This window comes from Telmatherina bonti (assembly GCF_933228915.1).
Source record: "Telmatherina bonti genome assembly, chromosome: 5".
NCBI lineage: Eukaryota > Metazoa > Chordata > Actinopteri > Atheriniformes > Telmatherinidae > Telmatherina > Telmatherina bonti.
In genome coordinates this window covers 25,851,437-25,867,624 of record NC_136623.1, presented here as the reverse complement: position 1 = coordinate 25,867,624, position 16,188 = coordinate 25,851,437, and the positions used below count along the sequence as shown (strand labels likewise).

The 16,188-nt window shown below is 37.8% G+C and overlaps 2 protein-coding genes across 2 annotated transcripts in view; both read right to left on the bottom strand.

Moving 5' to 3' along the window:
• cdkal1 (CDK5 regulatory subunit associated protein 1-like 1) overlaps window positions 1–1,380 on the bottom strand; it is a 242,924-nt gene extending 241,544 nt beyond the window's left edge. Inside the window, exon 1 of the mRNA XM_079240730.1 lies at window positions 1,279–1,380. The gene's annotated coding sequence lies outside the window, so the exon portion shown is untranslated. The remainder of the gene's footprint in view (window positions 1–1,278) is intronic.
• A 3,423-nt stretch (window positions 1,381–4,803) lies between these two features.
• Window positions 4,804–14,882, bottom strand: LOC306756233 (transcription factor E2F3-like; the record flags this gene model as incomplete). The annotated part of the gene is made up of 8 exons (XM_079240933.1): window positions 4,804–5,096; window positions 6,429–6,570; window positions 6,950–7,060; window positions 7,428–7,590; window positions 7,764–7,852; window positions 10,735–10,865; window positions 12,229–12,349; window positions 14,601–14,882. The coding sequence occupies 8 exons, from the start codon at window positions 14,880–14,882 to the stop codon at window positions 4,804–4,806; spliced, it is 1,332 nt and encodes a 443-aa protein (XP_079097059.1).
• Between the last annotated feature and the right edge of the window lie 1,306 nt (window positions 14,883–16,188).

Sequence of the window (16,188 nt, the reverse complement as noted above, 5' to 3'; positions counted from 1 at the left end):
CAGACCTGAATCCAATTGAGCACATCTGGGACATCATGTCTCGCTCCATCCACCAACGCCAAGTTGCACCACAGACTGTCCAGGAGTTGGTGGATGCTTTAGTCCAGGTCTAGGAGGAGATCCCTCAGAAGAAACCCTCACCTCATCAGGAGCATGCCCAGGTGTTATTGGGAGGCCACACACACTTCTGAGCCTCATTTTGGCTTGTTTTTAAGGACATCATAGTTGGATCAGCCTGTAGTGTGTTTTTCCACTTTAATTTTAAGTATAACTCCAAATCCAGACCTCCATGGGTTGTTACATTTTATTTTCATTGATAATTTTTGTATGATTTAGTTGTCAGCACATTCAACAACTATAATGTAGGTCTACTTGAGTGCTCCCTTTATTTCTTTTGAGCAGTGTTCATACATACATATATATATATATATATATATATATATATATATATATATATATACACACACACACACATACACACACACACACGAGTAAATTGACATAAATGTATGAAGGTAAGCATAAACTGATCATATATGAAACATAATACTGCTTCAACTAAATTCTCAATTTGCAATTGCAAGTACAATTAGCATTTCAAGGGTTTAAAGTAGGGGCGAGAAAGTGTTAGGAGTTTCCCTGCTGCAACACACGTGGCTCAAATTAATGGGTAATTAGCGGACGTCTGTAGTTTGATGTCTAGCTTTCTTTTTTTGAAAACACGGTGGTGTAATTCACGAATTTTCGACTTTTTTTTACTAGTCAAACTCGAAAAAATGGTAGCAACAACACAATATTAGCTTTCCAAGAGGGAAAAAAAAATCCGCATTGTAAAAGTTCATAAGTCAGGTGGGTTATGATACAGACCTAAGGTAAAACACCGACATTGCAACATACCTGTACTTTTATCTGTACTAGACTATGCCTTTGGTGTGCACACGGAGTATACAGAATATATAAAAAGATAACATGCAGTACTTCAAGAAAATAAAAAGTAAATGCATTCAAATAATCGCTCTTTCAAGTTATGGAAGAATTGTTACATTTTACCTCTAACTTCAGTACTTGCGCTCATGTCCTACATATGCGTTGATTGATACAAATGGGAAACACCTGTGTAAACCCCTGCTTGGCTGGACATCTGGCCACATATCAGTATATTTTTGTTTGTCAACATGGAAAAGCTATTAGCTAGCTAACGAAGCTAGCAGAACTGCAACCCACGTGCCTCTATTATTGATCTCATAGACCAAATAAAACATCAGATATGGCTGTTACCTGAGCAGATATCTGGTTATCAAGGATGACAAATCCGAATCAAAATCAAAGACGTTTATAAAAACGAGATAAAGTAACTTTACACAATCAAACACTATTCACAACTCTTAGACCGCCATGCTTTTTGCGTGTACGGAAGGCGAAAAAGGACAAACAGCGCTATTACGTATTCTGCGAAAAAACAGTCATTTTGACCCATGGACATGTAGACATGTTTATATTTGCTTGAACATGTCTGTTTTGACCATCCCATTAGCACCATGTCACTCATTATGCAATAATAACTTTAATTACTATTTACTTTTGTCCTGTTTTACAGTTTCCAACAATACAAACACTCTAAAACATACATTTCCTATTTAATTACCATAGTAAAACTTGACCCAAATGATAGTCAACAAAAGTTATTCATATAGCCTTTATTCTTTTTTTTTTCAATTACAAATGCCCAAAGTACGAAAAACAATTCCATATGACCCCCCCCCCCCCCCCCCCCCAACTCAAATTCCTCATTAAATTGATATAGAAACAATTCATAACCAAATAAGACATCAAAAAACATCCAATTAGTTTACATTTAACATTCAACAGCACTCTCATCCATGCACTCAAACAGCAAATTACTTTTTTTGTTGTTAGTGGAGCCAGGCAGCAGTTTTGTACTTTTAAAGTAATTTGTTTGGTTTTGTTTGGTTTTTTTTTTCTATCAAAAAGCTACTCTTCAGCATAATCTTCACAGAATCTTCATAAGTATACTGTATATTTGGTAACAGCTTAACTTAAAGAAATAGCCAGAAAGAAACATTTCTATTTTAATCTGGGCTACCATTAACATCATATTAAGCCAAATTATAACGTATCTGTCAGATCTAATCACACATCAGAACCATACAATAGAAAACAAGCTCTAATTTTTAGTCACCCATAATACAAAACATTTTTAGTGGTGCATTAAAATCAAACATTCCATTGAAATTTATGGAAAAGTATACTTTCCTAAAAACCATGTTTCCAACACATAAAAATATCTCAACTACCTTCTGGTTGCTTGAAATGGATGAGAATTTTTTTTTTTTTTTTTTAGAATTTTCTGTATAATCTAAAGCATGGGACCAAGAGGGGAAAACAAATGAGAAAACGTATCTGGAACACACAAAATAAACTAATAGAAATCTGCTTATAGGGCAATTGTAGACCATAAATAGGGATATTTCTGTGCATTCAAGTCAGCTGTATTCATTTCCGGTTGTGGCACTTGCTAAGCAAAGCTAACTGGGTGTCTGAATTCTCTGATTAACTAAACAATGTGAGCTCATTTTTACAGTCATCAAACTTCAGCAGTCTCCAAGCTAGTTTAAGGAGCATGAACTTTCTTTTCTTTATTTTTCATCAAAGTGTCTAAGACTCCCTCACATTCCAATACTGACTCAGTCTCACAAAAGCAAAGCTTTTCACCTAAATGATCCTGCCACAGCGACGTTATCAGACACATCTGTTGATGAACAGCAAAAGCGCAAATGTTCATGAAAGACTGCACATGTATGCATTTGTTTGAGCTGCTCAAACAAAAACACTGACAAAATAACTCAATAACTTACAGAAAACATCAAAACAAATACAAAATTGCAATATACCTGTCAACTTATTTGTTTTTCCCCGTCACATGTGCACCCTAAAGATGACATTTAAAACATTAAATGGATTTATGATCAAATGTATTGTTCTGATATATGGGCATTCAACTTCTAAATAATACAATGCTTTCTATGAGGAAAAAAAAAAAGAAAATTCAACAACACACACACACACACACACACACACACACACACAATGGCATTGACCTCTACAACCTATTACTATTGTTAAACATTTAGTGAGAGGTAGCCTACAGTACCTTGTGCATTGGGGGGAAAAATCATAGAAAACTGTACATCAATTTACACACAGCTGGCTTACACTACAGCAAGCTGGTATGAAAACTCATTCAACCTGCACACGCAACTACTCAGGCGCACACAGATGGGGCAGGGGACAGGGGAAGGGGGGCGGTGGGGGAAGAGGGTATTAGCAGCAGAAAGATTACCTGTAATTTCTACAAATTTGTGGCTTCTATTTCAGCATGTCAAGACTGAATTCACTGTTTACAAATTAAGCAACTTTAAATCAACATGTTTTTTTTATCTCCTTTTTTTCCTTTTGCTTTGTCTCATTGAAATGTTTATATTTTGTGGCTTTTTTGGGAGGAAAGGAGGGGAAGGGGGCTTCCATGACATACTTAAGTCAAATTCAGTGGAAATCATCTTCTCTTCCATGACTTTACAGTTCTAAAATCCATTAAAATTCTACATCTCTTGAATTAAAAAAGACAAAAAGACTCAATGCTTCCTTTACGCACACTGAACAGGCAGTGACAAGTTATTAAAGTCAGACTTGCACAATCTAAGGAGGCATTAGAGGAAATTCAAATACAGTCACAGGTAAGAAGCGAAAAGTAGTTTGAGTCCAGAATTCAAAAACTGCAGAAATGTTGGAAGTCATTTTTAAGTTTATGTCCTCAAAGGGCTGGTTCTTAAAAATACACCAGGTGCTAAACTCCCTTGGATGGAAGGGGCAATGGCTTTTCTGTTATCCATTTCCAACAAAAACAGACTTCTTGGTTACAAGGGATAAAAAATAACTTTTTTACGGCGAGTATTTCTGTATACATCTTTGCACAATTAAAATTTGCATTGCCCTCTGTTTCATTGTATGACAGAGTTGTACACTCTTCCTGCTTAAGAGCATATTCCAACATAAGCTTCCGTGCAACTTATAAAACAGAGCGTGGTGCTCAATTGCACACACCAATGTGACGGGCCAGAGGATGTGCAGACAAGGCAGGCGGCCAAAACCATTGCCTGCCTGACCTAACCGTTACCTAACTGTAGTCATGAATGCTGCACACCAAAACTGCCCCGCTTCATTTTTAGTTTCTAATTTCTAAACAATTCTACAACAGCACGCAAAGATGCCTAAACAGTTAACAATACTAGCCTTCAATCACAGGAACATTGGCGTATGAATCCAGTTGATAGTTCGTCAGATTTCCACTCCCACAATACTTAGCATTAACACATTAAGGTTTACCTGCATTAATCTGCACATCAGAATGATTTACATTGAATATATTGATAAATCTTCATCTTTAAATGCGAACAGATTGATCTTAGAATTAGCTTTACCCAACCCAGTTAACCAGGACATTTGCAGTAGTAACGCCTGGTGGTGTGAGAGTGTTTTTCTTCACACTTCTCTGCCTGTTGTTGGTGTCTGTACAGTGAAACACCACACGAAACCAAGAGGTGGATTCCCTTCCCCGATATTTTTATACCACTTTTGTAAAATACCATTAAGTGGGGAAAAAAAAAAAAAAGCTTCTCACTGATCAGGCCATTTATCGTTCCTGCCATGGAAAACATGGCACTGAGCTTCCTGTGGGGCAAGAAAGCCCTCCATGTTTTGGTCTCCGTCTTCTTACAGCTAATGCTAGCTGCACAGAAGATCTTCCAGACCAAGCGATGGCATTTTATCAAAGTCACAGGCATCAAACAAGTCACTAATTCCCTGGTCATCTCCCAAACCCAAAAGGTAGTCGTCTTGTTCCATGGGAGGCCCCAGGTTTAAGAAAGGCCCAAGAGATGACTGGATCTGGTCTTCTGTCTGCTGGAGGAGACTGGTGTAAGGGGACGAGATGGGGGATAGAGTCGTAACAGCAACAGCAGAGGACGAGGCAGCTGGAGACAGGAAGGAGCTGGGAGAAATGGTGCTGCAACTGGAATCTATGAAAAGAAACAAACTTTGTATTTTCCCCTCGTCATCAAACGTTTTACATGCAGAGGCTTGAACACATCATGGGTCTGTCATAGCTGCTGCAATGTGATCGTTTTGCACTGCCATTAAAAATCCCCCATTCATCTGCAGAAAACTGATGGACGAAAAAAAAAATTTTAAATTTATTTTCATGTTGGTTTCTACCATTTGAGGTTTGGCATTTCAGTGAGAATCAGCTGACAACAGTCTTATGGTAAAGATGTTCTGTTTCTTTTCCCTATTTGTACCGGTTTATTTCCATGCAGAAACAAAACTGGATCTTGTTCTGAACAAAACAATATTGCAATAATGGTGTTTGCATGAGTCCAATCAGTTCATATATTGCAATACTGTCGGTCCTACCGATGATTCAAACATTACATACATTTCTGCTTTGAATTTTATGTTTATATTTACTGGTTAAACAAAGAATATATAGTTATTAAAAATATAAATCTCATAACTGTTTTAATGTCAGTAATTGTGCCCATTCTAAAGGTGTTTTTTATTGTTGTTGAAGCCACGTTGCACTGCAATATTCTACTTGAGCCAAAAGTATATCAGGAATGTTACAAGCTGCAAAGACTTTGGTCGGACTTCACTGTGCATTTTATGTACATGTGTGTCTGCATGATGAAAAAATAATTTAGACACACGTGTACGCTGATCAATAAACCTATAGCTAAGGGCAGTCACACTGCTGCTGTTTGGTCACCTTCTTGCAAGCAGCACCAGGTTTAATTTTGTGACGTCCAGGTGGTTTGGTTCTCTTGAATTTTGTGCAGCTCGCAATCAAACCAAAAGAGGATATGATTTTTTTTCAGAAATGTCTGTCCAATTGAACCCAGCCCCCAAACTTTCATTTTTTTCTGTTTGTTTTTACTTAACTTACTTATCTTTTCTTGTGAGTGTTTTCTTGTTAACTTACGTATATTTAAGCTTTGTCATATCTGGCACGTGTAAAATACATCTTTTTAAACAGAATCTTTTAGTTTATCAGTGGAATAAAATAGCTTTTCCTCTTGAGTTAATATTTAGATGTATCCAGTGTACAGAAACAAAACACCTGAATTGTTCAATATCTTTATGGCAATCGCTTTAGAAATCTCTCTTTAAAAAGGGGGCGAAAAAAAGAAGAAACAATGATGCTTGAAGAAAAAGGGTCACCGTGATTAACTTTATTTAGAAATTAATTAAATAGCTCTGCAAGAAAAGAGAAATCTAAATCAATCTTTATGCTTTACAAAATGAAAAAGAACCCAAGTAGTGTGTATGATCACTGATGTCAGACCAAAACAAACCTTGAACAACTTTGAGGAAAGGGGAGTTCCCATTAATATCAATGTTGCCATTTTTTACAGGACTCCTGATGTCATTCTCTTCATCTGGGCACAGAAGAACCTCTATGGGACCCTTGGTGCTGGTCAGGTGTATGGATAAACTCTGGAGAGGGAATAAAACTTCAAATCAGACCAGTATGGATGGTTTCAAAATAAAATGCAAGCCTCTTTTCCACCTCAAGGAATCAGGAAATAATTCAGTCTGTCCAGAAATTCAACACAAACAAGTTTGTCAATTTAGCTTAGAGACCAGACAAACCTAAAAAAAACAACATTCAGCCAGAGTCGTCCTTCCAAAACTCAACAACAAGACTTCATGCCCAGTCTAAATTGTTACCAGTATTATATGGGAAAGATCAAAAGTGATCAAATGTGGAACAGTTTTGTTGAGATGTTGGAAGACAACAGACCAAAATAAACAGGAGTTTAAACACAAAAATTACAAGTTTTTTGTTGTTTTTTTTTTTTTCATGCGCACAAACCTCATCAGGGTCTGGTACTTCCAGTTTGGTGTCTGTAGGCGCTTTGACAACAATAACCGTCTGGTCTCTGAAGCTGTCCACCTGTTTGATGTCTTGATATGTGACATAAGCATATGTGGAAACATGATGGTTAAAGAAACAAAAACCATGATGGGTAAGACACGTTTTTCAAAAATAAGGTCATTTTACATTTTTTGTCCTGATCAAAACTCTACATTCAGTAAAGTGTGTGTGATACAGATTAAATGAATTGGCAGTGTTTGAGGATGACTTGCACTTGTAATCCCTTTACTAAATTTCAAATCACAGTTGAGGTTTTGTTACTGCAGCGTCCCAAACAGAGGATAGCAAGCACGTGGTAAACCTTGCACGCGAACAGCCGCCTCTCCATTTACCCTGCGGATAATGAAAATTAGTTTGAAATGGAAAAAGAACTGGCTGTTACTTCTATTTCAGGGATCACAAAACGTCCAAAAGGATATTTCTGGTTGCCAGCTAAGTCGCTCATGTGTCTCATATCGATGGTACATCTCTGGATGAGTTGTTCGAGTCTCTGTTCTTCTTCTCCCAATGCAGAAACTTCAGCCGTCAGTCTTTGTCTCTGGCTCAGTGCCCCCTCTACCTCCAACAGACTGCAGCCCCTGTCAGTGAAAAAAGAAAGAGGGGGAAAATTATAGCATATTTAGTACAAACAGAGTTCTTCTGTAGTTGTTTTAGTGCCTAATCAAGTACCATCACCACCACCCCCCCTATTCCCGTGGCATAGCAGGCTTAAGAGAAATCCTCAGACAAGGAGGAGCTGCTGATCACTTACATCCATTGAATATTGTTCTTGGATTTCTTCTTGATAAGATGAATGCCTTCTAGTACGTTGGTGATGTCATACAGTCGCCTTTTTTGAACCTGAAAAACAGCACAGCCAGTTACACAGCGGTCGATTTCTCAGTGAAAAACAAATCACCAAACAAACCAACACATGCGATTGTTGACAGCATTTGCAACATTTTTTAGTTCAAGAATTGAACCCAGAACCAACTGCGAAGGCATTGTTGAAGACTAAAAAAGTGTGTAAGCAGTTTTAAGTGATACCTAGGTGATTGGATGAACCATGTGTCGCTAGCTGGCTTCAACCAATTGGATCAATGAAGTAAAGCCAGCTGGTACACAAGTCTTGCTGAAGCAAGTACGGCCTGGATTGGCCCTCTAAAAGAAATGTTTTGTGATTCAAGAAAACATTGGCATGGTGGAGAATACCAGTCTTCCTAATACTGCCAGTATCACTTGAGCTAATTCTACGTGTCACATAATGTCACACACTGACGTGGCGTTAAGTCACAATCCTGACACAATGAGTGTCAGCTGTGTGGAAAAAAAGCTATAAATGTTACATATGTGAAGGTATGGCAGCACAAAAGAGATGTGCAATGTCACTGTGTGTATTTATTTGTGATTGACCAGACAAACAATCCATCTGCTTCGTGTTTGTAGCAGTTTACAGCCACAGATAATCTCGTCAATCAACACGCTGTGTCTCAGCATCATCAGACAGTATCGGCTCAACATGTTTGGAACCAGAACCAAAGCAAAGGGGTATAGATCAGTATCAGTTCCATACAAGGAAAAAGATTAGTGTACCGTACCAATACAGTGCCACGAAATGAAAAAAGCACTACTTTCTAACATCTCCATACCACGACTGATGTGCCTTTGTTACACATAGGTGGGTTAACACTGACCCACCTGAGAGAGCATGGTTGTAACAGAGGCAGAGCAAGCGTACGTATACAAATAAGTGTGATAAAAGTGCGATGTGTGCACCTGGCACGCCAAAGTCAGCTGTTGCAACTACACACTGAAACTGACCAATAAAAGCGGCTAGTTCCTGTCTATGGACAAGTGGTACCATCAGCATTATCATAATACTTTTAACTCTGCACAAGTCTGACTTGCCACAGTCACATTAACAAAAAGGAGCATTGGTGTGTTCATTTGACTCAGGGCAGAAATGTCCATCATCGATCCTCGACAGCCAGCACCCTGCAGGATTTAAATGTTTCCCTGCTCCTACAACAATTACACAGATCTCCGAAACAACTTTGTTTTCAAGTTGTACCCACACCTTTTAATGACTTGTTGATCAAAGTTGAGATGTGATGTAGGACACGTCTCAAAACTTAACTGCAACACTCAACAACCAAAACTGGTAATCCCCAATTTACAATTCACTTCCCAGTACCTCATACATATTAATGACTTGACTACAGTCTGTTAAGTAGCATGAAGGAAAAGTAAAACAAAGGTGTGTAATGTGTGTGAGAGGTAACACACAGTCTGCATCTTCAGATAGTTTCCAGAATGACCATTTTAGCCATGTAGCCAAAACCAGGATACCCAGTATCATTTTAAGTAATATGTCAGTCAGCTCAATATGTCAATTACAAGATTCGTAACACATCCAACTGAGTGGGACGCTGAAAGCAAGTAGTCGTCATAACAGCACAACTGCACTTTTGCATCAATGTAGACATTCCCATCATCAATATAACTACCACCAGTACCAACCTCTTGGCTTTTGTCACCTCAAACCTGCTAATATAAAGTGTTGATTGTCCAGCTGGGTTTTAGCCAAAAAATACTATACTACCATAATCACAGCTTCACAAATCTCATGAAAAACCAGCTGTCATCCAAGATACAGTCACGTGAAGGAAGTACATCTAATTTTCCCCTTCTAGGTGTTATACATCCTGACATAAAGCAACAATGCTCAGGTCTATGTCTTCTTTACGTATTTAACAAAGCACTAAGCCTAACTATGAGGCAGTGCTTAAAATGTATGTGTACTCCTACTGAATGATTTTCTTCAGGGATGAAGGAAGTAGCAAGCGTGTGCTGCTACTGTGAGAAGCAACTATTGCTTCCAGAGAAACGGCAAAAACAAAAGCATGAGCTACATCTAATCCTCTACAGGCCTAAGTATGTCAAAATTAATTACAGAACAGTACTTTTAAAAGTTTGAGAAAGTACAGTTTGTTGAAAAAAAAAAACTACCTTAAAGACAGATTCTTCTTTCTAAATGCAATAAGGCAGCTCAGTTTAGGTTTGCAAAACTGCATATGAACAAAAAACAAGAACTCTGGAACAAACTGTCATTTAGACTTACAGAGGTCTAAATGTTTGGAAAAACCACATCCCATATTGAGTGAAAAAAAAAAAACACAAAAACTTGAAATCAGCACTAAAGCATGGTGGTGGAGGTGTGATGATTTTGGATTGTTTTTGCATCCACAGAACATAGACACGTTGTAGTCTGGGAGTCGACTTGGGATATTCAAGCATTCAAAGTAATGAAAAGTGAGGTCAGCTGTCCAACAGGATAATGATCCCAAACACACCAGTAAATCTATTAAGAAATAACTGAAATAATAAAATTAAGGGAGCAGTGAATGTATGGATCCCTGTAAACTGAAATAAACTAAAGTACATGTGTAAAGAGTGTGCTTGCAACTCCTCAACAATGAAGTAAGAATGTGTATAGAGTTGGGAAATCAAATTAAGGGATCAAATGATACCAGTTATTCCATTTTCCATAATGTATGTTTGTCGGATTAAAACTGAACAGCCCTAATTAATTGTGTTTGTGTTCATTTGAGACCACATTCACCTAATTTACAGACCTACTGAAGACAAAGCTGTCATTAAGCAGCAGAAAAAAAGGGTCTTTTTATTGTACACGTTCATAAAAACATCAGTCCAAGTCTATTTTTCATTTGGTTAAATTTTACCTGTAAAGTTTCAGCAGCAAGGTTGAGGTCCAAAACACCATCGGATGACTGAGCGAGTAAGTCCACAAACTTCTTTGTTAACAGGCCTAAAGAGGTGTCATATCGAGTCTTCTCTGGTGGAGACTTAGGTGCTGAAGGCAGGCACAAAACAAAAAGAATTCTTTGAAATATTTACTAAGAAAGAAAACAAAGAAATAGATAAATTCTATCACTTCACATGATCCTAAAGTTCCCCAGCTAACAAAAACATACCCTGAGAAGTACGTGTCAGATATTTTGAGGCAAAGAAATAAAAAAAATAAAAAAATACAATTTATTCTGATTTAACACAATTTTGAACAATATATAAAAACAAAACCAGAAACCCTACCATTGGTTTAAAAAAAAAAAAAAAAAAAAAAACATTGTGAAAAATTAAACTGAAGATTTAAAGCAGAGGAAGAAAATGACCATCTGGGTGTGAACACAGACCAACTAATACACACTGACTTTAAATATTCCACAAGGGGAACTATTTTAAATGACTTTTTTCTGTGTAAATGCCATTATGTAGATGGTGTTCCCTGGGTAGATGCAGCTGCAGCACTTTCCAGTACGCTACATACAGAGAACGTGGCATGTGAAAAATAAATGTAAAGAATTAAATCATCAATTTCATTTCTACTTCCACAGCAGATATTTACAACATCCACAGTGGCTCCCAGCCCCCCTGCCACATTTTAGATATTTTTCTTCTTTTCCACACTAGTAAGAAATGTTATTGAAGCAGTTCTCAGTACAATGTAAAACTGAAACATTTGGTGGTCATCTTTTATTTAATTTCTTATCACCTCTAAAAAAAAAAAATAATAAGCACAATCATCTGACTGTGCGGGCAGCAGAAGGATCAGTGATGAAAATACACACGGAGGTTCAGCAGAGGACATGCACCGCAAACATGCTACGATTCCAGTGTGAAACCAGTATAAGAGCACTAAGCTGCATAATATTGCATTTTTAAACACATTAGCACCTAAAATCCTTCTGAAAGGATAATAAGTAGGTTATATTTAATCAAAACCACCAGAAAAGCTTCAGGTTAGTAAAGATTCTTTAAAAGGAAATGTATTTTTGTGTAAAAGTAATTCTATTTGTTTATATCATTTTCTGCACCATGTGGCACATCACCTCTCTTAAGCATAACTAAATTAGTTTAAATCCAATATATTTAAATAACTGCATATCTATGATAAGAGTTTGCTTTTGAGAAACCCACAGCAACAGGAGAAAGGGAGGGGACACAGGTTATCCGTCCATGATGTATATCTTGTCAAGAGTTTAGTAATTAGACAACTTAGCAGGAAAATCTTGATTCTTATTCAGGTTTTCCGATATGATACAGTGCAACGATGTCAGTAAAACTGCTCATTTCAAACCGTCTCCTGCACATGGTGAACCTGAAACATTCTGGTTGACTCAACACACAATGTTGAAAACTATGCATCCGTTTCTTACTTCTAGGCGTCTTTAGCCGTGCTCCATTGGCTGCTGTGGCTCCTCCTCTACCTCTTGGGGTTCTGGCTGGTTCTGATTGATACTGGTGGTCTGAATCATCAAGTGCCAAACGCCTTTTCGCCTTAAAAAGACACACACACACACACAAAAAAAAAAAACAACACAAATTGTAGCTCCTGAAGGTAACACAGAGGTATCACTTTTCACACCGAATCCAACTTCCAAGCTTAGTTTTAACTGAACTTAAAAACTTATATAGCTTGTTCAACATGGAACCTACTTGCTGAGTAAATTCCACTGATTCACTTTGATCAAAGAAATTGGATGCACTGTTTTCTGTAGTCTTACCCTTTAAATATTTTACTCCAATTTTGCAAAAGATCTAAAGAAAAGTTTTCCATCAAAATAATCATGCATCTTGTGAAATAGTGCCAATTTAACCCCTTAGTCATTGAGGTGGAAATGGCACAAAACCATTTTTCATTGTTACATTTTTTCTCTAAACTGAATGGCCAAGAAAAAGCCCAATAGCTTGTGAACGAGTCACATCAGTGGGATTGACCAAGATGCTGAAGCCCCTACACCAAACTAAACAAGTATCACGCAGGGTGTATACCTTCCTTACCTGAAAGAAATCATATATTTTACTCATGGATGTGGAAAGTTTCAATATTGTCAAGATATTTACTATTAATAATACTTCCCTTCCACGTACAAGTTTAACGGCCACCTGTAAGCTTCTTTTATACCTTAATGATCCAACTATTGAAAAGAAAAACCTATAATAATTCATTTTCATATCCCAACTCAACTTAAGAGCATTATAAACACACTTCTACCAGTTATTTTCACCCAGTTTTGGTGAGAGCACATGCCAAGTTGCCGCCTCAGCTGTATTTAACACCATGGTTAAGCCTATTTAAGCAACACATTCAGATATCCAGTTACATTTATCATGGAAACTGCAAGCAGCTAAACATCATTTTAAAGAGAGTTATCTTTCATTTTACTTTTCTTTAAAAAAAAAAAAAAAAAAAAGTTTTACATGCACACACATTCATACTGTATATACACTGCAAAATGTTCCCCAATCATGACACCCCCCACCCCCCTCCTCCCAGTGCCCCCTGCCCTACATGTTCTAAATGTGTTACTACACCAAAACATCTGATTAAAGATGAATTGGGAAACACTGACCTCAAGAACACTCCTAAACCAGGGTGCCAAGAACCCACCCAGTTTCTGTGGACTGTAGAAACAATGTGCAGCCAATGTGGATGTTTCATGCAATTCTATCCAAAACCCTTGAAGATAAGAAATCAGTTTCCCTTCAAGACATAAAGCTTTTAAATATTTTTTTCTAATCTTATCTTGCATATGTTATTACTTATCTAGCACAAGACTGAGAAAGAATAATATGTCCTCTGACAGCCCAAGTGTCAGCCATTTTACATCAGCAAGCAGTTCCCCTCACCCCCTGCCTGGTCATGGCTAAAGCCCGAGATCCCACTGGTTTATTTCATGAACGATGAATAGCAAATGAACAAACCTACACCCTGATTACCAATTTATGTGGTTTTGCAAGTGTTGACAATACAGGAAGTGTGCAATTAGTTCCAAAGCAACAAACTCCAGTTTCACTTTACTTGGCACGAAATGCATCACAACGTTACTTTATTAACAAAGAAGGAGCACTTGTGCAAAATACAAGTCAATGCGGACAACGACTTATGTTCTCTCATTATCTATAGTATCACTAGCCTTTTAAGCTAATATAGTTTAAAGCCAGATCCGAGTTGATTTGCATCTTCAGAGACGACTTGGGAGAAATCCATCGAGTTGTTTAAAAGCTGAGATGAAGCTGCATCCATCTAGAAGTCCACGTCGTCTAAGTTTTAATACTTGCATCTCGTTAAAAAGCTTTTTAAAAAATGCAGCCTCTCATGAACCAGGGAGCCCATCAATCCCAAATAAAGACACCAACAGCAGCTACTAGGCCAACGCTAACGTTACTCATGTCTTACCAATATTTCCATCTGGCAGCAAAGGTGAAGCGGACCCTAAAACACTGTGAACTCAGCTAGCTTGCCTTTACGTGACAGGTATTCATTATTGTAACCGCTAAACTTACTTAAACTTGCCTTCAGTTTTTCTACTGTCAACAAAACACTTAACCAGCCTAGTTGGGCAACTTAGCTAGCGGTGGTAAGTTAGCTTCATCGCTAGGGTTGAGTCGTGGGATTGCCCTGGCTAAGTAGCTAACGCTAGCTGCCCGAACAACAAGCTCGGCTAGCTTAGCAAGCTAACATTTCGCCGTGCCTGTCTGGTTGTAGCAAGCTAAATATGTCAAAACGAGCTGTGTAGATTATTACCGGCGGTCTTCCCAGAGCGGGTCGTTGTCCTGCTCCGTTTGCTGCAGCTTGTTGTGGAGTTGTGTAAATGTTGTTAACCTGAGGCTCGGATAAACACACATTTGATGTATGTGTAACGTTGCAAGGCGGTGGTGTGGTTATTATTTGGATATAAGTAGCATTGGATTGACCGGGGTTTAAACGATCCGAGAGAGCTGTTAAAATTATATTATTATCCAGAGAAGAGCCCCCAACCCCTGCTAAAATCACTTTGTCCGGAGCCGAGGAGATCCCTCTTCTCATCTTGCGTATTCGGGGTAACCCCTTTCTTGTCTCTGAACTTTCGAGCCCGTGTGGCTGCTAATCCGTCGCAATTGTTACAAAAATAATTAGACTGAAGTAAAGAAGAATGTCTGAATTATCGACTTTTAAAAAGTATTTTTCCTTAAGAAAGTGCATTTAGGCAGATGCAACGGATTTAAAAGTAGCTCAACTCTCGTTTCTGCCGTCTAGAAATGGCTTCAGGAAACGGCCTGATGAATGAAGGGATACGGTTTACGCGCTCAAGAGCCCTCCCGCGAAACTCAGATTTCCCGGGAAAATTTCGAACAGAATTTACATGACAGACACCATTGGTTTGTCACAGAAGAATCCCCGCCCATATCAGTGCTAGATAGACCAATGACAGCTCAAGATGTAGTCCACCACGTGCTCATTGGCAGTTGTAAACAGGCAACGTCACTCGTCACGCCTTGCGTGTTCCCGAGCACAACGCTTGATGGCGCAAGTGGCTCATTTCTCTCAGGACAGAGGGTGAAACTGTACATAAGGCAAAATACAAAATCAGAATAAGATGATGTACTAAAAATATAAATTCAAATTTCAGTAGCGTGTGGCAGGGTCACAGTCTTGTTTTTCTGAAAAGCTGAATAACTACGAATACTTCATCTGTTCATTGCTGGTAGATTATGAAAAGAAATTAAAAAATACTTTATTTATCCCAGAGGGAAATTACACATTTTTTCCTCTTAAATTGGGATTTTTATTTCATACTGAGTTGAGACTTGTATAGAATAATTATTTAATGAAAGGGAGAAACCTTAAAAACGAAACAGATGTTATGTACAGGTTCCACATTATTTCAACGTTAGCTACTTTACTTGTTATCCATTTGCATAAAATACATAGCACAAGCAAAAGTAAATAAATGTATATGTGTGGGCTGGCATTTACATCACTGGAAAACAAGGCATTTAGAAATAAAAAGAAAAATATAAAAGCAAGATCAAACCAAATATATAAATAATATTAAATTACATTTTTACAACAGATTGTGTGGCTAATAAATGAGCAGGATGAAGTAACCACTTGCATATTCAAGCCTCCGTTATTCATCACAATATACTCTATTTAGATACTGTGTCAAATCACATCAGTCTTCAATCAAAATCATTTTTAAAAAATGAGAAAATAATTCCCTTCACACATAGATATAGCCTACTCGTATGAATATATACCATCTTACCTCTACATATTTATTTATACTCATGCTCCTGTAAACTATACATACTCTATACACCATGCCTAGATGCACGTACACACATATCTG